This window comes from Podarcis liolepis, assembly GCF_965112155.1.
Source record: "Podarcis liolepis genome assembly, chromosome: 6".
In the NCBI taxonomy this organism is placed as follows: Eukaryota; Metazoa; Chordata; class Lepidosauria; order Squamata; family Lacertidae; genus Podarcis; species Podarcis liolepis.
Genome location: NC_139559.1, coordinates 96,605,272 through 96,629,690, shown reverse-complemented (window position 1 = coordinate 96,629,690; position 24,419 = coordinate 96,605,272). Strand labels below are relative to the sequence as shown.

At 46.3% G+C, this 24,419-nt stretch overlaps 2 protein-coding genes across 3 annotated transcripts in view; one reads left to right on the top strand and one right to left on the bottom strand.

Annotated features, from left to right (window-relative positions):
• DARS2 (aspartyl-tRNA synthetase 2, mitochondrial) overlaps positions 1-15,958 on the bottom strand; it is a 1,012,941-nt gene extending 996,983 nt beyond the window's left edge. For both annotated transcript variants that reach the window (XM_083507139.1, XM_083507138.1), the window contains exons 1-7: positions 15,761-15,958; positions 10,231-10,330; positions 7,015-7,081; positions 5,636-5,737; positions 2,579-2,674; positions 610-733; positions 307-353 (exon numbers count right to left, since the gene is read on the bottom strand). In XM_083507139.1, the coding sequence (XP_083363265.1) occupies positions 307-353; positions 610-733; positions 2,579-2,674; positions 5,636-5,737; positions 7,015-7,081; positions 10,231-10,330; positions 15,761-15,905 (681 nt within the window). In that variant the 5' untranslated portion in view covers positions 15,906-15,958. The remainder of the gene's footprint in view (positions 1-306; positions 354-609; positions 734-2,578; positions 2,675-5,635; positions 5,738-7,014; positions 7,082-10,230; positions 10,331-15,760) is intronic.
• Positions 15,959-16,136: 178 nt separating this feature from the next.
• CENPL (centromere protein L) lies at positions 16,137-24,419 on the top strand. Its single transcript, XM_083507256.1, has 5 exons — positions 16,137-16,303; positions 17,456-17,638; positions 18,346-18,591; positions 19,249-19,791; positions 24,135-24,419. The coding sequence occupies exons 1-5, from the start codon at positions 16,283-16,285 to the stop codon at positions 24,201-24,203; spliced, it is 1,062 nt and encodes a 353-aa protein (XP_083363382.1). The 5' UTR covers positions 16,137-16,282; the 3' UTR covers positions 24,204-24,419.

The window sequence follows — 24,419 nt, the reverse complement described above, 5'->3', positions numbered from 1 at the left end:
TTGCCTGAGATTACCTGACCAGAACCTGAACTCGGACTTGCTTGCTTTTTCTTTTCTTCCCTTGTTAAAACTCAAATTTCTGCTAGCGTACCAATGCCCTCTTTCAAGAACTCAACGCCCTCTTTTTCAGAACTCAGGATTGAGAGAGAAAATATTTGTTTTGAGGGCAGAGACAGTGGCTTCAAATAATCTCTGACACTCTGGAAGAGTAATGGCTGTCTTCAACCTCCCACTTTGAGGAAAATCCTTTCTGAATCAAACAATAAGAAACTTTTACAAAGCAATATACACAGAGAAAATACTTACCCCTGGAGTCTTCTTGAATAGTGTTGGCGTTTCCACATCCACAAAGCCTAAAACGTATTTCATATATCACTTGTTATTGAGTAAAAGGAGAAAATAAAAGGCATTACTAAAATGCTGTTATGAGTTAGAAACAAAGGAAGTTGCCTGAAACCAGGTCAGACCACTGGTCCATCTACTGTCAACAGTACTGTCAGTTTCAGGCAAGGGATATTCCCAGGCCTGTCAAGGAATGAGCCAGAGACCCAAAGCAGGTACTCTACCACTGATCTAGACCCCCTGTCCACTTCTCTGCACTTCTCTCACCATGACGATTGCAGAGGTATTCCCGCATTCTCATCACCACCTGGGACCTCATTCGTAGGTTGTACTGCATCTGGGCGCTCCGCAGGTCCAAATAGCGATACTGCATTCGCAAGGCCTCGGTTTTCTGAGAAGGGGAAGGGGTTGTAGGTCAGAAGAAAAAACAAGTAAGTACATGAATGGGAAGCCTATGGGGGAAAAGGAAATTAAAAAGAAATTAGGAAACATCCATATCACATAGCTAAATGGCAACAAATTAAGTGCTTTTCTTCACAGCAAAATGGTTCAGACCTCTCCCACATGTAATTTTTCCCATTTTGGAAAGTTAATCCTTATTTTTTCACACTATTCAAAAGGTATAATCTCAAATACTTATAAAAATTTGCTCAAATATAAACCCAGACACCAAACGGGTTTAAGAATGTCCTGGAACACTGATTTAGAATGTGACATAGTTGAAGATACTTAGCCATGTGGGGGGAAAAAACATTCTTCTCATAATATATCAGCTAAACATAAAGAACTGTCATTAAAGTAGATTCATAAGCAGTACAAGACTCCTAGAAGACTCTTGTATATAAATTCATCTCCACTTCTAAGGTGGTGGAGGGGATGTTCAGAAATTGGATCATATCTCTACCTATGTTGCAGCTGTGCTGGAATTCAATAAATTTGGGCAACATTATACGGAGACATTGATAAGATCTTAAACGGACGTATTACCCCAACTTCTCAATTAGCCTTTTTATATACCGTATTTTTCGCCCTATAGGACGCACTTTTTCCCCTCCAAAAATGAAGGGGAAATGTGTGTGCGTCCTATGGGGTGAATGCAGGCTTTCGCTGAAGCCTGGAGAGCGAGAGGGGTCGGTGCACACCGACCCCTCTCGTTCTCCAGGCTTCAGGAAGCTCTGCACAACCCTTGGGAGACCGGCGCGAAGTCGTGCCAGTCTCTCAAGGGCTGCACAGAGCTGCCTGCAGCCCCGGGCTTCGTGCAGCTCTGCGCAGCCCTAGGGAGCCCAGCGCGAAGTCACGCTGGGCTCCCGAGGGCTGCACAGAGCTGCCTGCAGTCCCGGGCTCCACGCAGCCCTAGGGAGCCCAGCACGACTTTGCACCGGTCTCCCGAGGGCTGCGCAGAGCTGCCTGCAGTCCCGGGCTTCGGCAGCTCTGCGCAGCCCTAGGGAGCCCGTCGCGACGTCACGCCGGGCTCCCGAGGGCTGTGCAGAGCTGTCTGCATTCTGAAGCCCAGGGCGCGCTGAAGAGCGCACCCAGGCTTCGCACAGCTCTCTGCAAGCCTGGGGAGACCAGCGCGACTTTCCGCCGGGCTCCCTAGGCTTGTGGATAGCAGGCTGTTCTCGGGGCTGGGGTTGGGGGAAGCTCGGGCTTCCCCCGCGCAAGCCCCGCGCCTGGGGGAAAATATTTTTTCTTTATTCCCCCCCCCCAAAAAAAAACTAGGTGCGTCCTATGGGGCAAAAAATACGGTATACGTGATCAGGGTAATAAATTTTTTCATAATATTTTGGTTTTGGGGGTCGAACATGCACAGAAGCGCCGAATCGCAACCCGTGCATGCACAGACGTGCCACTGTGGTTTGTGAATGTGCATCCCGCACAGATCACGTTCGCAACCCGAGCGTCCACTGTAGTGATGGAGCCTCTTGAATTTCAGTAAGGAAGGCATTCCACCACATGATCACAAGGTCATGGAAGTATTTCTGAAGCCTAATAATCATTCTCACATATTTCCTTCGCTCTCCAGCCATCGCTAATCATTCTTTTCAGTTGAAGACAAATTATGGAACATTTCCCCAAAGCTGTTAATTGGAACTGTACATCATCAACACACGCTTCTTCCCAAACCTTCTTTCTACAAGACTGGACAGGAGGAAGGTTGGAAGAACAAGGTCACCCAAGAATTTCAAATATGCTTTGTACCAAACAGCCAACCACACAGAAATAAAGAGAAAGTCACCTTGGCAAAGTCTTTTATTTCAAAAGGAAGTTTCTTACAGGAGTTCAGGATCTCTACTGTTTTCACCTTAACTTCAATATCACCTGTAGGCAATCTCTAAAAATGAACAAGAAAGAGAAAAATAATCACCACTATTTTTACATACATCCCTGAGATGATGGAGCAATAGCTATCTGCAACTGTGCTATACTTTATTATTTTACTGGAATGTTTCCTGTTGGTTTATTTTTTATTTTTTGTCTAATTAAGCCTATCCAATGGAAAGACAAACTTCTGTCTCCCTTCTCCATTTTGAAGATGGAGGCTTGCCTGGGCTTAAAGCACCCGGCCAGCACAGAGACAAGCCAACATGCCTCACCTCCTGCAGTTCAGCTGGACGAGAAAGGCCAAGGCAGGCTTCAAGCTCCCAGTCACCACTGGGCCAGATTCAACTAATTAATCCCACGAGCAGAAGCCAACACAAAAACTTCTGCTAGCCCAACAGAGTTCCCTGCCTCATGTGGGGGATGTTGGGTGAACCCCCAAAACAGGATGTGGAAGAGAATAGCTGAAGTCCTTGCATCGACAGAACATTCACTTTAGAACAGTGTTTCCCAAAGTGGGTGATACCACCCCTGAGAGGTGGGGAGTGCTGGAATGATCCAGGGGAGTGGTAGTAGCCTTGGGTGCAATTGGGGGACGCTGAATAAAACTAAGGGGGCAGTGGAAGCATAAAGACAGAAGAAAATTTTGAAAAACCGCTCATACATGTTTTATCGGTAGTGTAATGACGCTTACTGCCAGGTCGGGCGTCATTGGGGGACAGCGATACTCCCCTGGATCTGGTGCTGGAGGTGAGGGGATTTCCCGGGGTTAAGTGAACCCTTTATGGCTTCACCCAGACCCAGAAAGTGGATCACAGCTTGCCTCTCTATTTGGCCAGTGGCAAGCAAATCAGTTAACTAAAAAAACAAATTGACTACAAATAACTAATCACAGTCAGAATGCTGCTGACAAAAATTTGAACCAAACATTAATAAATTGATAGCAGCACACCAGGTTCATTCTTCTCATTAGGATTATTTTTAATGTTATACATAATTTTTAAAAAATATTATCCTTCATTATCTTAATTTTCTGTAATGTGAATGTTACTACGGTTGATTATAATAAAAAATTATAATTTCAAGCCTCAAGGTGTTTTATTTACATATTTCTTTACTATGTTGTAGGGTGTGAGTAGAAATATAGATACAGTATATAAAAGAACACAAATTTGTCACTGCAACTTTCTGTTCACTTAAAGAAGGTAGATTTCCAGGGGGCAATGAGTAATTTTTTGCTGAAAAGGGGGTGGAAGGCCAAATAAGTTTGGGAACTTTTGCTTTAGAATGACAATTAATTCTTCCTCCTGTCTCCTCCCCACTGGGGGTGGGAAGGGAAGGCAGAAATTGGTTTTAGCAGGAAAAACTAACCCTAGCCACTTTGGCCCTGCATGGCTTATTTTAAGCATTATTATTAATCATTTCTATTGTACCATCAAAGTGCAAGGCACAGTAACAGGACCTCTGTGCCAAGGAACTTACAAACTAAAATGCAACATATGGGGAAACAGAGAAAGGGGAGGGAAGTGGAAGACGTTAGCATGGAAAAAATATGTGACTGTTTCAGCTGCACGTGATAAGCTGAGCTGCAGGCATATAAGCGAGCCAGGGGGCTAAGCCAAGCAAAGGTCATGAGATGAAAGATCTGAAGGAAGAAAGGTGGAATCACACAGAAGCTAAGATCCCCCAGCCTTCCTCTCAACCTTGTTGTTGTCATTGAGGGAATGGGGGTTGCTATGTAACCACCAGGGCAATCCTTGCCCACCTCTGCAGCTCCAGGCTTGGGCAAATACTGACCAGATAATGGCAGTTACACTCACTGGGGCAAGTGGAAATGGGGCAGCCTACTTTTAGCAAGCAAGACCAGAAACTTCAGGTGAGGCTGAAGTCAGGAGGTTACAGCCCTTTATTATCAAATTAGGGCTGGCCGATACAAGCTTTTCAACATCACAGTGCATCGCCAGCCAAACATCACAGTTTGGCGATATACTGTTGAAAAAACAAGCTGCATTGGCCTCTGCCTGCAAAGCACCTGGTGAAACTGCCTCAGCTCTCACCCTGAGAACTGAGGTGGTTTCACCCAGGCGCATCAGGGAGGGTACCATTGCAGCCGCCCCCATGCCGGGTGCCACGCCCCCAGTACGCATACCACGCCCCCCCGGAAGTGCGCCAGTCACAGCCCCGCCTGCTCTCCGCCCCCAGTGTCAGAGCGTGCAGCTTCGCCACTGCAAGCACACTCACCCTCAGCTGAGCAGTTTCAAGGAGCCCCCACCCTGCCACTGGCTGATGGGAACCAGACCTGGGCTGAGGGCTCCTTTTTAACTGCTCGGCTGAGGTAAGGACAGCTTCATACTCCTCAGTCAAGTAGTTTAAAGATGCAGAGGGAGGAACAAGCTGTATCGGCACATCGTATGAGGGCAGAGTGTGATGGCAGTTTCACTCAGCAATATATTTCACTCACCGCTCCTGAGTCCCTCTGCTAGCAGCACCGCTGGAGGAAGGAACTCTAGCAGACACTGCTAGCCAGTGCTTTTTTTCTGGGGGACACAAGGTACGCATACCCCTAAACATTTTGTGAATCTAAGTTTGGCCTTATTGAGGGGTGTAGTATTTCAATAGGAGTAGGAAAATGAGAGTATCCCTAAACCTTTTTTTTAGAAAAAAAGCACTGCTGCTAGCAGAGGTATTCAGGAGCTGTGGCGGTTTCACCAGCAATATACCGCTGAGTGAAGCCGACATCACGGTCTGCTCCTCATACCGATCCTGGGCGATATATCAATATATCGGCCAGGCCTTTATCAAATAGAATAGGAGTAAATGGCAAAGCAATACAAATACAGACCCACACCTCCCAAACCCAAACACTGTGTCACATGTGAGGAGACATTTCAGCTTTCGGGAAATAGTTTGTAGTGTCTTGAAGTGGCCAAGTTGCACTGAGATAAAATTAGGGGGAGATTCTCAAAGTACGCACGGGGTTTGTCTGTCCTGGAGGCCGGGGGACAACAGTTCCAGTCAGCCTCACTACGGATTCAACTGGAGTGTCATACAAGATCTTCCTCAAATGGGAAGCTGCCTGCAGAAAGATGGAAACAACACACAAGATTGCACAGGTACATTGTTTAGGAGCAGGGATTTAAAACTGATGAGCTACCTTAGTAGTGGGCCAATTTCAGTATTGCAGTCTAATATTAGGCTCCTCTGCCAAAGATGAATTTGCACAGCCCACAAATTCACAAGCAAGAATGAATTATCCTGCTGATGAATTCTATCTTAAGATTATAAGAAGTGATTTGCTGAATCAGATCAAATCCCACCTAGTTCAGCACTCCTTTCTAGAATCCTAGGCAGTAAGCATAGAGTTGGCTCGTAGTTTCTGCGGGTGCTTAGCCTGCATAAATGACCCCCTTTTATCCTACTTGAAATGAGAAGAAAAAGGCAGGCAGGCAGGCGAGATAAACAGCAGACTGTGATTTCTACCTTTAAACAAGTCACATTCAGCTTCTGCTCTTCCTCCACCCTACTGCTAAGCTCACTTCCCTGCATTATCCTTGTAGGCCAGCGGTTCCCAACTCCCCTGATCCCACACCACTTGAAAGTTGCTGAGATCATGAGATGGCTTTTCTGCCTGCTGTAGAATTTGTAATACACTGTGCTAGATGTTGTATGATTTTTAATTGTACAGTGGTACCTCGGGTTACAGGTGCTTCAGGTTGCAGACATTTCAGGTTACAGACTCTGCTAACCCAGAAATATTACCTCGGGTTAAGAACTTTGCTTCAGGATAATAACAGAAATCGTGCTCTGGCAGCAGGAGGCCCCATTAGCTAAAGTGGTGCTTCAGGTTAAGAACAGTTTCAGGTTAAGAACGGACCTCCAGAACGAATTAAGTACGTAACCCAAGGTCCCACTGTATTTTATTGCTTCTTTTAATGCTTATACATTTCATAGAATTCAAACTGTAACACAATATAATATACAAATAAAAAACAATACAAGAGTCCCAAAGCCCTTTTCAGGCACCGTTTATGTGTTTAAGTGTATTCATAACACCAATAAGGGCACCAATGATAATACTTTTCTTTTAAAATGAGCACAGAATATAAGCAAAAATAACCTACTTATGATTGTATATTCATTGATAAATCTTGTGTGTAGTCACACAGAATGAACGTCTATATGTTGTATGTCCACTTGTAAATGATCAGAAGTAGTTATGGGAAATCAAGTTTGCTGTTACATATTCAGAATCAGAATTATGTTTGAATAATTGCAATGCTTGGTGGGCAACATGACAGACGACAATAAATCATTTAACCAGTGCAACTGCAGAAGCAAGCCTTGATAGCTCACCTCATCCTGAGGTATGATAATCTGGGTGAGTCCTTGGAAGTCTCTCAAAACCACAAACTGCTGCTGTCTAATCACAGGAGACACAAACAGAAATGTTTATAACACTTCAGGTAAAACCTCTACATTAGAGCAGTGTTTCCCAACCTTTTTTGGGCAAAGGCACACGTGTTTGATGAAAAAAATCTCGAGGCACACCACCATTACAGCCCTGTGACGTCAGCGCGCAGCGTCACTTGAGCTCCTTCTCCTGCTTGTTCAGGGCCGGGTCGCCGCCGTGAGGGAAGGGCGCCGGGGCGCTGCTGCTGCCGCTCCCGGCAGGCATGGGCCCAGCTGAGGCGGCGGCGGCTGTTGTGGTGGTGGCGGCGATAGCGGGCGGAGGAGTATGGCTGGAATATGCACTATGGCAGGGGTTGGCAAGGTTTACCTAGCCTGGGCCGGTTCACTCCAGCGGAGATCCCTTCGTGGGCCGGATCGCCCGCGCACTCGCATTTTTCGGCATCTGTGCAGACGTGATTTTCGGCACTGTGGAAGCGAGCCCCCATGCCATGCTGGTTTAGTACAGCATGCCAGGACTCGCCGAGTGGGCAGCTCAGGGGCAGCTCATGGCAGGTTAAATGACCCCCGTGGGCCTTAGGTTTCCAACCCCTGCACTATGGCAACAGAATTTTATATTTTAGTCCCTTTCCTAATAATGTCCAACAGCCTACCTTTTTTCACTGCTTCCTCTGTTACAGTGAGCCGTCCACCACTACCACAAACCTCTTATAGCAGTCAGTCACAACCAATTAAGATCCCACCCATCAACTTTTATCTCTTCTTTCTTTCTTTTGCCTTGGTGTGCATGATTTTACACTTACATTGAAACTCATTTGCCATTTTGATGCCCCTTCACCACATACGGAGAGTCTACTGTGGCCTTCACCATCCTGAATAATTTGGGAGTCACCTGCAAACTTGGCTGTGATCATTTTGAATGACTTGAAATGCATCAGTCCCAACACACTTCTTCCTTCCATTGATAAAGGAACTTGGTGAGAAAGCAAGCCTTACAGATGTTTCTGGAAAGGCCCGTTCCCCTTACATTTCAGAATGCAGTTTCAGAAAGCAAAGCACATTAATCTGCTCCTTTATTTTACCATTGCATACATGTCACACTGCACATAACTTCTTTCCAAACAGAGACGAGCAAAGTGATCCAGTTCTCGAATAAAAGACCCCTACATTGTCAAATAGCCTGTGGTGTTTTTTTTGTTTTTGTTTTTAAACTTTGTGCTTTCTACTGGAGCCTGTCTACTATCAACCTGCATACAGCATTTTGGGGGCGGGGAGGAATCAGTATAGGTACAACAATATCACGTAGCTTTTTATCACACTTCGGAGTGTGCAAAATGTTTCCTTTGGGCCATGGGCTTACTCCCCTATCCCTCCCCGCTCCTGTGCACGTTTATCCCGCGACTTCTTGCCTCTAGCTAAGGTATTATTTTTAAAGCCAACTGCCAGGCCACCTTCCTTTCCGCCGCCCCCCTTTAATTACAGGGACGTGAGCGCCCGCTTTCATTCATAACTATTTGCAACGGTTCTCGAAACCGCCTCCCGCGTGGCCTCCCAAGTTTGCCCACCCGAACCCGTTCCGCGTCTCCCGGAGATTGAATCGCGGGAAGACCCTCCACATTCAAGGCCTCGCGCTTCTCCCTCAAGTCATTCCCCGCCGAGAAACTACCTCTCGTCTTCCCCCCGCCTTCCCCAACGGCCCACCCGGGGACTTGTTGAGGGGGTGACACTCGGGCCGGCCGAGCCCTCTGCCGAGTCGGCCGTGAGGGAGCCTGCCCGCCCGCCCCTCGCGAGGCAGATTCAAATGGAGAGAGAGGACCGAGCCCTCTCGCCTCCCGCGCCATTGCTCCCTTTCCCCCCCTCACCACGAGGCCCTTAAATATTCGCCGGCGGCGACGCCGCGGCCCCTCAAGCGGAAGAGTGGCTCAAGCCACTCACCCGCCTGCCCGCCGCCGCGCTTGCCCGCTCGGCCCGGAGTCTCCTTTCGCCGCCGCGCTCTTCACCACCTCGCCGCCGCCATGTTAGGATCTGGTGCAGCACGGACTGCGTCAGTGGAGGAGGGGAGGGAAGCGGGGAAGCCTTGGAGCGGCGAGGGCGGGACGGGGCGCGAGCGAGCGAGGATGTCTGCCGAGGAGAGCGGGCTGGAGGGGAGCCCTCGGGCGCCAGGGCCCTCTCTCGACCTCTCCAGAAATGGGGCGGCGGCGGGGCAGAGGTGGCCGGCGGCGGCGGCGGGTGAAGCAGGAGGGCGGCCGAGGCCAGTGAGGGAGTAGGGTTGCCCGGGGCTTGAGGAGCCGTCGCCGGGAGTTGCTGCTGCTGCCCGGACATGCCGGCCTCCTCCTCGTCCGCTGTCTCGCGCTCCTCCCTTTTGCGCGCGCTGCCCCGCCGCCGCCCCATTGGCCGGGTCCTGTCAGCTGATCCTGTGTTATTTCCTGTGTGTGTGTGTGAGGGGAGAATGGAGAGAGAAACCTCGGCACCACCACCGCGGAGCCGCCCTCGGCTCGACGCGGATCCTCGCCGCCGCCGCCTCTCACCGCCCGACTCGCCCGCCTCCCTCCCACGGCACACCAGGCAATCTCTCGCGGCACACTAGTGTGCCGCGGAACACCGGTTGGGAAACACTGCATTAGAGCAAGCTTAAATGAGGTCAGTTTACATATGCAGATAAATAATATAATACAGAGTTCCTGAGGCTACTATTTCATGCTCATGTCCAAGAGAAAAGAAATCTCTGCATATTGAACTTCAGAAAATCAGGGGAAAGGCTAGGCTAGGACCTTCTCCCCAAGAGTGAGTCCCAAACATGCTATATCCCACAAGCACACTCTCCTCTTTCAGAACTGACCATTCAAGTTGGAGTGAAACCACTAGCAACCAAAGCAGACTGCTGTAGGAACAAAAAGGATATTGAAAGCCATCAAGAGATCAAGTAGAATCAGCAGAAATGGGTCCAGAAAAATCAGTTTCCTCCAATTGTGCTTGGCTAAGGTTAACAATGTGGGAACTGGTACTTAAGTCTCATCTATTTACAACACTTCCGTAATTTTTTCAGTTCACAGAAGAGATACTAGAATAGATGGACCCTAGTTTTGACTCTGGAAAGCAATTCTAATGCTGTTAGCCAACCATAACACCTTCAATCTTACAATCCTGGATGCTTTTATTTACCTCTGATATTGAATCCATCCACACAGGGTGACCTCCTGACCTACATGAGCAGAGCGCAATTCCCCACAAGTTTTGGTCCGGGAAACAAAACTATTGACATCTGGTGTAGAGGAAAAAAAAAATATACTTAATTACATTCATAAGAAAGGTAATACATTTTTAACACAGGATAAAATATCAAAACAAATTCTAGAGATGCCAGTTATTGGCATGAATATTAATAGCGCAATCCTATTATATGTGTACTCAAAAGTAAGTTCCAGAGAGTTCAATAAGGCTTACTAGGGTGGTTATTGCATAAATCAGTGGTGTCCAAACTTTTTTCAAAGAGGGCCAGATTTGATGAAGTGAAGGGCTGTGAGGGCCGACCAAAGTTGTTGACTTTTTTTAGGATTTTACCCCAGGAAATAAACTGCCACAGGGGCCAGATTAGGCACCCCCCCCCCAGACAGACTTTGTATGTGCCTGGTATAAATGATGTAAAGCATTAATTAATTAATTAATTGCACAAGGTAGCTAGATAACATTTAATGTCATTAGTCATGTTACATAGCTATTGCTCATCAGTTTCCCCACTGATTTTTACAGTGCCCAAACTGGACTGGCCAGTGGTTTAAATTCCTTACTTGGGGTTCCACAAAACTACTTGACTAGCTACAGTTTAAAGGCACAACCATTCCCATGTTCCAGTGTCCTTTAACAGCAGCATCCCAGTTTCAAAGCAGGAACAGACACTAGTGTGAAATAGCCAAACAATGGGCAAAAGCGTACATAGTGAAGGAGCACTGCTCAGAGACATAGTGAAGCTTCCTAGCAAAAAAGTAGCAATTCATTCTATCAGGCATCTTGAAAGAGCTCATAATGAGAAAAACTGTTCAAGAGCAGTCAGTAGGAGCTAGAGGAAATACATTTAGAACACCCTGAGTATTCCATTTTGTTTGCATGACTACAAACTAATCCTATGGAGAATTTGGCCCATTAATTTAAGCAGGTTTGTACACAATTATAATCTTTAGGGGGCAGCTCTAGTTAGAGTTGTGCTGACACTATTTTTCCTCAACCAGAAGATCCTGCATCTTCCATTAAACACACGATATGCAACACTAGATTTCAAACACTATCAACAAGATTTTCAAGACATTATTTAAAGTTATAGGGTTTCATATATCATATATAATAGATTTATTGCATTAGCCGTGTGGCCATAGCATAATATACATTAAAATAACAACATAAAATGGGGGTGGGGAGGTAGAGGTAGATATCGTCCTGAGCGAATACTTAAAGAAAGAGGGGGGGGGGGAATAGGGTTTCTATTTTTGGATGGTCTGTTGGTCTGAGAAGCCGAAGCGTTATACTAATTGTTGCAAACATCAACATCATCATCTTGTGGTACCCTAAAACACATTTATTGCAGCAGAAGCTTCTGAGCATTAAGAATGTGCTGCCAAGGATGTTGTTTTTGTTTCAAACATTACAAATTTTGGATAAGATGGATTGTTTCAAGAAGTGGCAGAAAGATATTTCCAGATTTGTTTGGCAGGGCAAGAAGCCGCGAATAAAATTTAAGATATTAACTGATGCTAAAGAAAGAGGTGGATTTGCCCTGCCAGACCTAAAACTCTACTATGAATCAGCTGCTTTTTGTTAGCTAAGAGAATGGCTGCTACTTGAAAACTCTGATGTGTTGGACCTAGAAGGTTTCAATAATGTATTTGGTTGGCATGCATATTTGTGGTACGATAAGGTAAAAGTACATAAAGTGTTTAAAAATCATATTGTTAGAAAAGCATTGTTTAATGAATGGATAAGATATAAAGATTTGTTAGAAAAGAAAACCCCAAGATGGTTGTCACCAATGGAGGCGAAGGCACAGAAAAAACTCAATATGGAGGCCAAATGGCTGAAATATTGGGAAATTCTGGAACAAGAGGGAGGCAGACTAAAATTGCAGAGCTTTGAAAAATTGAAAAATAAAGTGCGAGATTGGCTCCATTATTACCAAATAATGGAGGCATATAATTTGGACAAAAAAGTTGGTTTCCAGGTGGAAAAATCAAAATTGGAAACAGAATTGCTAGATTCCAAAATTAAGAATTTGTCAAAAATGTACAACCTGCTGTTGAAATGGAACACTCAGGATGAAACGGTGAAATCAGCTATGATTAAATGGGCACAAGATGTTGGACATAATATAATGATGGCTGACTGGGAACAGTTATGGACCACAGGTATGAAATTTACGGCATGTAATGCCCTAAGAGAAAACTTAATGAAAATGATTTATAGGTGGTACATGACACCAGTCAAGCTTGCAAAAATTTACCATTTGCCCGAAAATAAATGTTGGAAATGTAATGAGACTGAAGGCACATTCTTTCACCTTTGGCGGACATGCCCAAGGATTAAGACATTCTGGGAGATGATTTATAATGAAATGATAAAGGTATTTAAATATACCTTCCTGAAGAAATCAGAGGCCTTTCTCCTGGGCATGGTCGGCCAATTGGTGTTAAAGAAGGATAGAACTTTTTTTTATGTATGCAACAACAGCAGAAAGAATACTCATCGCGAAGTATTGGAAGACACAAGATTTGCCCACCCGGGAAGAATGGCAGATGAAGCTGATGGACTACATGGAACTGGCGGAAATGACTGGCAGAATCCGAGACCAGGGAGAAGAGTTGGTGGAAGAAGATTGGAAAAAGTTTAAAGACTATCTACAGAAATACTGTAAAATTAATGAATGCTAGAAAAATGTTGGAATGAAGTTATATGGCTTCAGTAGAAATGTTATAAGGAATTAAGTACAGATAGGTTAATAGAGCATTAAAGGGAAAAATAAGGTTAGAATGAGTTAAGATAATTATAGGATAGAAAACAGAGGAAGATGGAAAGGAATTGCTGAAATAATTAACAGAAGTGGAATACAAAAAGGGAGGTGTGAGGAGGTCGTGGAAATAAGTGAATGAAAGATGGGATAATGAAATTGTTTGATTTATCTTATTGTCTTTGTCTTGTTTTGTTAATTTGATGTGTTGTATTGTATTGTTTTGCTTCTTTTTGTGTTTAAGTTTTTGGAAAAATAATAAATATTATTTAAAAAAACAAACAAACAGAAGCGTCTGAGCATTAAAATCCCATCAGATACAATGATCATAACAGGTGGATCTGTTTGTCTACTGTTTTTTACAAGGAGAACCAATGATCAAACCTATTCAGGGATTTCTCTCCCCCCTTACATTTTTAAGCTGTTCTTTATTTTTAATCTGCAAACTGCCTTGAGTTCAGGTGTCTTCCTGCTTATTGAGATCAAGCAGGTGGCTTTACTGTACTCCTTTTGGCACCTGCTACAAACACCTTTCTTTTAGACAAACCTACACAGATGCTTAAGAAAGTTGAGGCAAATCTTAATCCATTTTAGCATTTTCTAAATACAGTGGAACCTCGGGTTGCGAACGTGATCTGTGTGGGAGGCACGTTCGCAACCCACAGTGCTGCGTCTGCGCACGCATGGGTCGCAATTCTGGTACCTGTTCTGGTAATTCCGGGTCCGGCACAGTGCACAACCCGAAAACACGAAGTGTCTGTAACCCGAGGTACCACTGTAGGCTTGTCAAATTTTCCTTGATTTTTACTGTTTTATCTTTTGTAAACCGCTTTGAGAGTGTCCCTCCCTAAGAAATCAAGCTGTGTATAAATTTCAATGAAATAAATATTTAAAATAAAAAAAGAATAATGATAATCATATGGGATTACACTCCCTCCGAAGGAGCAGATACGTAACTTGGGGGAACTTCTGGAGCCTTTGATGTCACTTGAGGCTCAGGTGGCCTGTGGGACAGAGTGCCTTCCCTCAGCTTTGGCTTGTGGCCCAGCTGTGCTTCTATCTGGACAGGGATAGCTCTGGTAACCTCTAGTTTAGATTACTTCAAAGCGAATTTGGCGGCCAAGTTGCTCCCTGGGGCTAGACCACTTCAGGATAGTTCTGTACATTGAACCTGGCCTATCTGCACTGGCTGCCACTTAGTTTCAGGCCCAATTCAAAGTTCTGGCTTTGATTTATAAAGTCTTCAACAGCCCAGGACCGCAAGACCTCAAGGACCGCCTCTCCCCATATAAACCATCCTGGACCCTGCTATCTGAGGCCCTTCTTTGTATGCCTCCTCCGTGACAGGTCTATAGGGGGGCAACAGGGGAGCAGGCCTTTTCTGCAGGGGATTCCCTGCTTGTGTGATAGGAATTTTATGGTCTTAGATATATGGTAATGTTCATAACTGCACATACATAGATCAACACAGGAAGACCAACCTGGAACCATTTTGATTCCTAAACTGACCAAATCCTTTCTCTGCAAGGTTAAACTGGAAAAGGCTCCCCATTGTCTCTTTCCTCACAAATCCTGTCTCAAGGATATGTCTGTTTGAATAAGGTGTGAGCCTGTGACCTGGCCCAGGAAATAAGTATTTTACCACTACAAAAGAATGGCCAGGCTCCCCAGGAAATCCAATCAAGCAACCTGCCAGACAGGAGATAAACAAGGACAAGAGAAAAACAACATTTAAATTTCTGTGATGTAGGTGGGATGTATCTGAGGGGTGGTCTTAGGTTACACCCCTTCTGTGATGTATGCATAATGTTTCTGGGGGTGGTCTTGATCTGGAGGATGGGAATTTCAAAAGTCTTTATAAGCCCTTGCACAGCATTTTTGTGGGTCCTCTTCCTCTCCTGCGTGTGAGGGGAGCACCCTGTTGCAACAGATCAATAAAGATCAGGCTTACTAGCTGCTTTGCTTCTCAATATTCTCTGGTTGGCCTCTGTTATTTTCTCCTACCAATAGGGAACCTATGTAAGGACTCTATATGGGCTCTTGGTTACCCCATAAGGGAAAAGGGCATATTTTTATTTACAACACTTGTGGGATGCTTCCTCCAGGAAGGCTCAGCTGGCACCTTCCTTACATATCTTTTGGTACCAGGCAAAAACATTTCTCTGTAACCAGGCCTTTGAGTGATTAAAAAACGCTTGGCCTTTTAAACTTGGGGTGTGTGTGTGTGTGTAATTGTTTTTGTTATAACGGTATGTATTTTTGTGCTTTTATGTAAACCTCCCTGTGATCTTTGGATGAAGCCATGAAGGGCACTATAGAAATTTAATAAAGAGATAAATATAATTTCTAAGAATCGTACACCGCTGGTTGGTAAGAAAAACCTCAAAGCATTTTGCAAAAAGGTAAAACAGTAAACCTGAGAGCAAATTCACAAGCCTACTTTTAAAACCTACAAAAGTTAAAGATGCTAAGAGAAGGATCAATATTCCCCTAAGCATCTTGGCGGCTCTTGTCTAAGCCATACTATTTTTAGCAGAGGCCAAGAGCAGCGAAGGCTCCTGCTTTGCCTCCTGAGGCGGGGAGTTCCAGAGAGCGGGCGCCGCCACACGAAACGACCCGCTTTCCTACCGGGGCGGCAACGGGGGAATCAGGTGCGGCCCCGACGCCCCCCCCCGACCCCCCTCCGCGGGCGCCACGGACCTGCAGCGCCGGGGGCGCGGAGCGTCGGGGTCCCGCCGGAGACGCGCCTGGCGCCGCCCTGGGCCGCCCCGCCTGGGAAGAGCAGCGAGAGCGGGGCGCGGAGGGGGCCCGGCAGCCCGCGCGCGGTCCTCCACAACGCCGGCATCACTCCTCGCCTTCGCCTCACGCGACGGCCAGGCCCCGCCCCCGCGCGTGGTCACGTGAACCGACCCCTCGCGGCCATTGGCGCAGCTAGCAACCGCCATCCTTACTTCGGGCAAGGAGCTTCGGACCGCCTCCCTCGGCAGAGCCTTTGCCAGGCCCGAGGCGACGTCGAGCGGGGGAGGCGGGACCTCCTAGGAGAAGCCAATCGGCGAGTGTCCCGAGCGGGCGCCGAACTGGCTGCTGGGAAGAGGCATTTTAAACTCTATTTTTAAATCGCCCGCCGCCTTGAGGGGAGCCGTTGGTTGGTTGGTTGGTTGCTTCGCTCCGTTATTTGGGAGCGGGCGGGCGGGTGGCGAAGAGGGAGGTCTCGGCCCCGCGATGGCGAGGGTTCAGCGACAGGTAAAGCGTTGGGCTCTCGAGCTGCTGCCTTCGTTACCTTTGCAAGAGGAGGCTTGCCTGAGGCGGGCAATTGCGGCCCACCTCTGGGCGCCCTTCCTTGAAACTTAAATGCTAGCTTTCTCCGTGCAGGGATATTGTTTTGGGGTTTCTTGTTTTTCGGTTTTTTAACCGAGTTATGCAAATCCCCACCCGGTGCCGCCGAGTGTTTTATTTTAATTAATTATCCGACCGAGTCTTGCCCATTGAAATCAACGGGCCTTGGCTTGGTCCACATTAATTCATATTATTGCCCTCCCTATAATATCCCCCTCCTGCTTTATGGTGTTGTTGTTATGTGCTTTCCTGCTGTAAAACCCACCTGTGATCTTGAGGTGAAGGGTGGCATATAAATTTAATAAAAATCAAATCAAATAAGGAAGCCAGTTTGGTAGGTCTGCTCTGAGAGAAACTCACCCACAATATCTAAAAACATTCCTGCCATAGACATGGAGATGTGTACAGGCACCCAGACTTGACTTGCACTTCTGACTGAAATGCCTGTGTGAAAAGATAAGATTATGTTACACTGATGCCAAAAGTTTATTGGTGAGGGAGATGGCCATGCTGCCAAAGAGAAGGGACTTCGCCAATCAATTGGGTGCCACCACAGGGAAGGCCCTGACATGATGGGGCTGCAGCTGTTGGCAGAACCACGAGACAAGCCGCCCGTAAAGAACTCAGGTTCCGAAGGTTGGCAGATGTGAGGAGAGGCGCTCCTTTCGGGGGGGGGGGGCTGTGTGTGACAAAATGCTGAGTTAAACAAAACTGTTTAAAGCACACTAGGAAGATAGCCAGTCCTGTGCTGTGTAGAGGGAAGGTATAGCTTGATTCGTGTTACCAAATCCTTGTGGTGCTGTTTTTATTTTGTTTATTTTGTTTATTTTAAAATCTGTATCTATAATGAGAGAAATAGATTGTCCCCAGATTTCTTTGCAACCTATTATTCTAGTATTCGACAGGATTTCTTAGTGCCCACTTCCATCCCAAATATCTTGGCTTGCCTTCATGTGAGTCCTTGTCATGCTGAGTAAATTATCACCTGCATTTTCTTTACTTTGTATAAAATAGTTTTAACTTTTGTTCCTTTTTGCCTATTGATTGGTAAACTATCAGCATGTGGAAGATACGAGGGTTTGCGACTACAGGACGCTTTCTGTTTTTGGAGAAAAAACTGTAGATCATGACGTGAACATCATGAACACTGCACATCTTTCAAGACATGTTGTATCCCTCAGACGAAACCTGTTTAGTCAGACCCCAGCTATGAGAATGATTCAACAAACTCTTCACTTGCAGGTAATCCTTTGGTGAGCTTGGTATAGCTGGCAAAATATTGCAATATGAAGTAGCTTTTTATTTGGTGCAAAGGGGAAAAAAAAACCTCTGGTAGCTAATAGTTAATCTTTCAGAAATAGTTCTAGGACAACTTGGAAAGGAAATTACCATAATATTGCCCTGCCTAGAATATATCGTCTCTCTCTCTCTCTCTCTCTCTGTGTGTGTGTGTGTGTGAGAGAGAGAGAGAGAGAGAGAGAACAACTTACTACAAGTGTCTTAAAACTTTGATCCTATCTCCTGAAAAGTTAATGTTGGCCAAGGGATTGACATATTTTTACCATCTGAATTTCTTTTAATAAGACCTGATTTTATAAGGTAAATTATATTCTCCCTTATTGCATTAGTCCACTACTTATTGTACAGGGCCCTTTCATCTGTTCTAGCTTATATATTCTAGCCATAAAAGGTAGCAGAGGGGAAATAGGTTGAAGAGGACCTGAACCTCTAAATGGTGTTATTGGGAAAGCTTTAGACTGGTGATGTAGGGGGGTGTGTTGTGGTAGCTATTAAATTAGTTGCAGACTGTCCTGAGAATTGGATGAACCACATCCAAAAAGTTGCTCATAGTGATATTTGCTCTGTTTTTGGTGTTTTTGTTGGAAAGTGTAGAGTATGGACACCACTTGCCTGCACCTAGGAAGCTAAAACTGTTCTTCACATTCCAGGGAAATGCTGATCCTCAAATAAGCTTGCTTCTGTGTAAGCAGTGGACTTTATACGCTGTCACTCCTCTGTACAAATTCTCTTATGGACAGCTGAAAGAATATTCTAGACAGTTGAGTCGCTTTATTGCAACTGAAAGTCAAAGGAGACCTGTGGAAATTGAAGATGAACTTCAATTTAAAGTGACGTTCTCTTCATTCTCAGCTTTGAAAATCACAGAACAGGAACCAGATGCAGTTCTCATTCAAGTAGGTACTATAGTCCCAATATTTTAATACCTATGGGTTTGTCTTAACAATATTGAAGAATACTATTGTATTGGGTCTAGAAAATACACTAGTTCATCTCAGTATGCTACTACTGTTATCTTAGTGTCATTAAATGAATTTGATTTGCTTTGGATGCTAGGGAATCATGGTTACAGTTGGTGGTGAGTCAATCACTGGATGGTTTGCACCCAGTCTTGATTGCGCCTGCAGGCACAGGAAGCGTCTGGCTGCACTTCATGTGACCATTGGGTCTCAGACCCATGAATCCCAAACTGATCATGCAAGAGACGCTACGCCATGCAGAGCCTGGCACTTTGAAAGTGTGGATCCAGTTGGATCCGCACTTTCAAAAAGGCTTCCTTGTCCAGGCAAGGAATTAAGTCTTGCTTAATTCAGTGGGTTTTCCATGAAAACATGCATAGTTGTCCATGGCTGTGAATAGAGTACTATCAAAGTGACAGGTGCACATTTGTTGAAGAACTGTTGAGAGCTTAAGTGCTGTCAGTATATTTCCCCTAGTTTTTCCTCACCATAACAAATGAATTGCAGGAGTTGGTTTCCACAATTGTGTTGACTCAAGCCATTTCGTATAGTTGCAATGTGTGCATAATTGGTGTATTTATGTCTTTCCCACAGATCACGAAGAGGCCTCAGGTGGCAGCTAAAAATGCAGAAGAGAAAGTGGTGTGGATGGGCTGGTTTACTTGTACTGGTGGAAATGACCTTTTTGAGATTGTTGATGAGGAGTTTACTTTTTTGCCCTTGTTCCTTGTGAATGGGGCAAAGGCTCTCACGGTCCTTGTAGAAACTTGGCTTCAACAGACCTTTGACTGTTGTCTGAGCCCCTTGCACATCACCCCTATCAGTCTTTCCTGGATGGCTGCAATGTGGACTGGGTGCCCTATGGACAATCCTAGAGTTCCAACAGAGCTGATTTTCTCTACACTTGGCACAGCTTACCCTCTGGATATTTCCTATTCTATCCATCCTGAAGATGCAAAAGCCCTTTGGGATTCAATCCACAGCACTCCAGGAGAAGTCAGGCAAGAAGAAGTGGAATTATTCATGGCGTGCCTTTACAACCACTTCCATAGACACTTCAAGATCTACCTGTCAGGCACAATACTGGTGCAAGTCTCCACATCAGTAGCTTCTGCCCATTCTGTTGGGAAAATAAAGGTATGGGGCCTAGCTCATTTACCACTAGCAACTAGTTAAAACAACTGTCACTCTTGGCCAGTATTAGAAACTTAAACATTTATAAGTTAGGGGACAAATGGCTCCTTAAACCAAGGCTACAGTTGCCATAATGGACTGTCTAGTTGCCATTTTTGGGCAAGATGGCTCTGCAGTCTAATTTTCAAATGATGGACTGATTGTGATTTATTTTCAGTTAAGCATCAGGCTCGTTCAGATGACAACCCTGAGCTAGGCTAAGAGCTTTGAGTACTTAAAGAAGAAAAGTCACTTGCTCCAGGGACAGCCCACATATATATTGGCCTAATCTGACCTCTGTTTCTTAATGCTGCCTGCTGCTCAGGCTGTACAGAAAAAGCATTTTGGTTTCAGAAATTCATTCTGATTGTGCAGATAAAATATAACTGGTAGAATTCTACAGGATGGAGTATTAGTGTGTGAAAACAGTCCAGATCCAATGATCCCCAGGCCTGCACCTCCAGATGGTGGAGATGTCCGGCACCATCCTGGCGCCCAGGCAACTTCACTTGGTCGCAAGTGGTCAAAAGCCAGGTGCAAAATGCCTGGCTAATTCTGAATACTGCTCTTGGCAGGTGATTGATCTCACCCAAAATTGATACTAGCCTGGTAGTGACAAATTATAAATAGATGAGTGTCCTAAAGGAATATTTGAGGCATACATTTTGCAATGTAGACTTCAAACACTTTGCAGCTGATTTTACCAGCTGGCCATTTATACTTTAGGAAGAAGCTTGGTGGCAGGTCTAGCACACACACTACTCCCTTTCTGTGTGGAAGTAAGCATTCAAGAGAAGTAGAAACCCTACAACTACTTTGTGCCTCTGGCCCCTTTCTACCTATTCCCTAGCTCAGTGTTTCCCAACCACTGTTCCGCGGCACACTAGTGTGCCGCGAGATGTTGCCTGGTGTGCCGCAGGAAAAATTAAAAAATTCGAAAGATTTTTTTTTTAAAGTCAAATTTTCGATTGGGGCGCCGTCACTAGATGACCCCTGGGGTTCCCTCCCTCCCTCCCGCTCTGCGCCTCCCTCCTCCTCCGGGGACGCCCTTCCTGGCTCTCGGCCAAGGCTTGGCGGCTGCCACTCACTCACTCGCTCGCCCACCCGTCCCTCCATCTCTGCACCCGGCCTCTCCCCCTCCGTCCCCGGCGCGGGGGCTGCCGGGATCCATAGTCCCCTCGCCCTTGGGCTCCGCGCCCGCGCGGGGTGCGCAAACTACATTTCCCAGCGTGGCCTGGCGGGCCGGGCGTTTTGTTTGAAGCGCTTTTCTCCCGGCCATGGAATGAGCGCAGCGGCGGCGGACGGGCAGGGGCTCTTCCGCGCAGACCCCGCGCAGCCTGCCTGCGCCCCCGCGGAGATCGGGCAGCAGGATGGAGCCCGGGGATCCCCGCGGAGGCGGAGCGGCGGAGGCTGCCCCCCAGGTAGGGCTGCGTCGGGGGGGGTGTTTATTTTTGCAATGCTGCATCCGCGCCGGAGGGGACGCATCGGACCACGGGGAGACCCCTTGGCGGGCGTGCAAGGCAATGCATGCGTGCAGGCGTTGCATGGAGTGCAGTGCAATGCAGTGGCAACGCGGCGCCCTGCATGCATGCATGCAACTTCCACCGGCGCTCCGGACTTGGCAGGTGAGGGGGCTCCCCAGTGGGCGAAAGAGAAAGCCGGGAGGGCGAAGGGGAGCCGGGGGGGAGCAGCGCTGCTCCCCGAGCCGAGCCCGGGGGGAAACTTCGGCGTCGTTGCGCCGGGTGTTGGAAGCGGAGGCTGGCGGGGCCCCTCACCTGCAAAACCTGGTCGCCTCTCATATATTTCGTGCATTGCATTCATCGCCCGCTTTCTCCTCCAAGGAGCTCCTGGGGGCACGCGTGGTTCTCCCCGTGTTATCCTCGCAACAACAGCCCTGCGAGGTGGGTCAGGCGAGTGGCCCAAGGGAGCACCCAGGGATTGTCCTGGCCAGGTGGGGTGATTTGAACCCTGCTCTCTGCCCGGTCTTCGTCCTCATTTAGCCGCCACATGTGCATGACTGTGCATGACTGAGGTTTTCCCCCCTCGTCTTGGCTATGGTGTGAGTCTGTGCTGTTAATTAATGGGGTTCTGCCTTCGGAGAAGATGAGCCAGCCCTCAAGGAGGTGATTATGTAATTTGCTAGCAATTCATGTCCCTCCCGGCGTGACGCTGCGCGCTGACGTCACGGGGCTGTAATGGTGGTGTGCCTCGAGATTTTTTTCATGAAACAAGTGTGCCTTTGCCCAAAAAAGGTTGGGAAACACTGCCCTAGCTATAGGGGGTGGAGATACTATTTTTTCTGCATTCCTTTATGCAATGGCTCAATTACAAGGTGGGAAAAATATTGGCACATGAATAGAATGGTTTCTTGCATCTGCCCCTTCTTACCTTTCCCAGTTCTTTGCCATCCATCTTTCTCTAAGTAGGGAAAGGCTTGGAAGGGTGGCAGGGCTGGGGAGCATATTGAATAATACTTTGGGCACTCAGAACAAAGCGTGTGCATCGAAGACTGGGTTGCAGGGTAGGGGGCATATTGAGCCACAGGCAACCAGTAGCTGATTCCTATTATAAAGTGTGTTGCTGCAATTTCTCCAAATAATGGGCTGGGGTATTGTTCTTAGTGGAGTCACAGTTTTTAATTTGTGTTGGCTTGTTTTCATTGAGGGAGGGGAGATATGTCTGGGAGGAGAGGAACTGAGCAGGGGGATCCCAACTGCAGTGGTTCATGGTAGGGGGCGGTATGGTATGGGAGGTGCCATGTGCCAGCCCCTCCTCCAACATAGGAAATTGGGGTTATCCTATCAGCCAGCCCTCAGGTTTGCTGCTGCTGCTAAATACCAGGTTGACTCTGAATAAGGCCTCCCTCATACACGATCTGATTTATAGATGAGGAGGTTGATCTGGTCTGTATCTCTAAGATTGGGTGGTTAAGGAGGGTGGAGGTGGTATTACCCACTGTGCCCAACTGGGTACTCTGTGCAGCATCAAGGACAAGCTTGAGGGTTGGGGAGAGAGGGAGTTGCTGTGGTCTGTAGAGATTTCATCTCTCCAGGCTCTGTCCAGTTAGCGGGGGGGAATCTAGAGGGTTTGTTCCTGATGCAATCAGGACAGATTAGGGATTTTGCTGGTTTCCACCGGCCTCCCTGCCCAACAGTCTCCTTGCCTGAACAGACGGCTGGTCTCAGAGTAAGTGTTGAGGAATGCTAGTTCTGGGGTCCAACATCCTTGCCAAGACAACTGGCTTTGGGGTGGCTTAGGACTTCATCATGGCTGCCATAATGGCCATGGGGTTGTCACAGCATGTCACTAGCCCAACGCATGTGGCAGGCCACACTCTGAACGTTGTTTTATCAGCTGAGCAGGAGGAGGGTGATATGAAAGTAGGGAGTATTGACATCAGTCCCTTGTCATGGTCAGATCACTTCCTGCTGTGATCAGGCCTGGGTTATATAGTGATATATCATTGAAAGCCAGTTTGAAATCCACACTGTAATAACCGGTTCAAAATATCTGCCCTGATGATAAACCGCATGAAGCCAACTTTTGTATGTTGCTCTGCTGGCTCAGCTCTTCCCTGCCTCCTGCTGGGGGCAGCAAACCACAGAGCAGGCACTAGGGGTGGGTGATATCTGGTTTTCAACTTCACAATATATCACCAGCTAAACATTGCAATATATTGATATATCATGATGTTTGAAATGAGGATGGAGCCATGTAGAGGCATTGGCTGACTTCGGGGTTTTCCCTACATCATGATTTTTGCTGGTGTCTGCTCTTGTGATTTGCTGCACCCTTGAGTGGTACAAGGGGCTGCCAAGGGAAGCAGTTAGGAAAGCCTTATTCTCTGCATGAAATTCCATTCTATTTGGGAAGACAAGTTAGGACACAAGCTTTAGTAATCCAGTGAAACACAGCAATCACATAGATACCAAATGACTTTAGATCTGGTGGGAATTGGCATCTTAATGATATTCTAAAATGCTGCTTTGAAAAGTATTGTGCTTATACTTCTGAAAAAGGAAATGAAGGCTTTCCATTGTTCCCCTATGTTCTAGTGGTTTCAATTTCAAGCCATGGATCTCTTCTTCTCTATCAACTTTCCTCTTCACTCCTTTTATACCTCTCCAGGAATGTTAAACAGGAAAGTTTGGCTTTTCAGATTGACTTCAGACAATGTGATTAAACAAAACTGGTTTATATGGGCTGTTGACATTGTTAGCTTAAATACTTCATTGAATAAACTGTATTTTATCCTGTTTTGATCCTGCAGCAACTTTTTAAAACATTCTCCAATTTCTTTCTTGCAGATTTTTCATGCTCAGCATCTGATATCATTGATGGCATTCCTAACAGAACTGGCAGTTTTAAAAATGTGATTTAAGTGTTGTACCATCTATGCTTTTGCTATAGAAAGTATATCCAGTACAAAGATGACTTTTGTGTGTGAGAGTCTTATTCTTATTCATCTGCTCAGATGTGGTGTGTACAGAGTATATTTACCTTTCTGGTCAAACCTAAAAAGTCTTACACCTTCCTGAAAATATGGATCATTAAACTATATAAACCCTACAAATAATAAACATGGTATTATA

Bases quoted from the DNA above. Each gene is read 5' to 3' on its own strand.
- CENPL (XM_083507256.1), top strand. From the start codon at position 16,283: ATGGCGAGGGTTCAGCGACAG. The intron at 17,639-18,345 runs GTAATCCTTTGG...TTCACATTCCAG, and splicing joins AACAAACTCTTCACTTGCAG to GGAAATGCTGATCCTCAAAT. The intron at 19,792-24,134 runs GTATGGGGCCTA...TCTTTCTTGCAG, and splicing joins ATTCTGTTGGGAAAATAAAG to ATTTTTCATGCTCAGCATCT.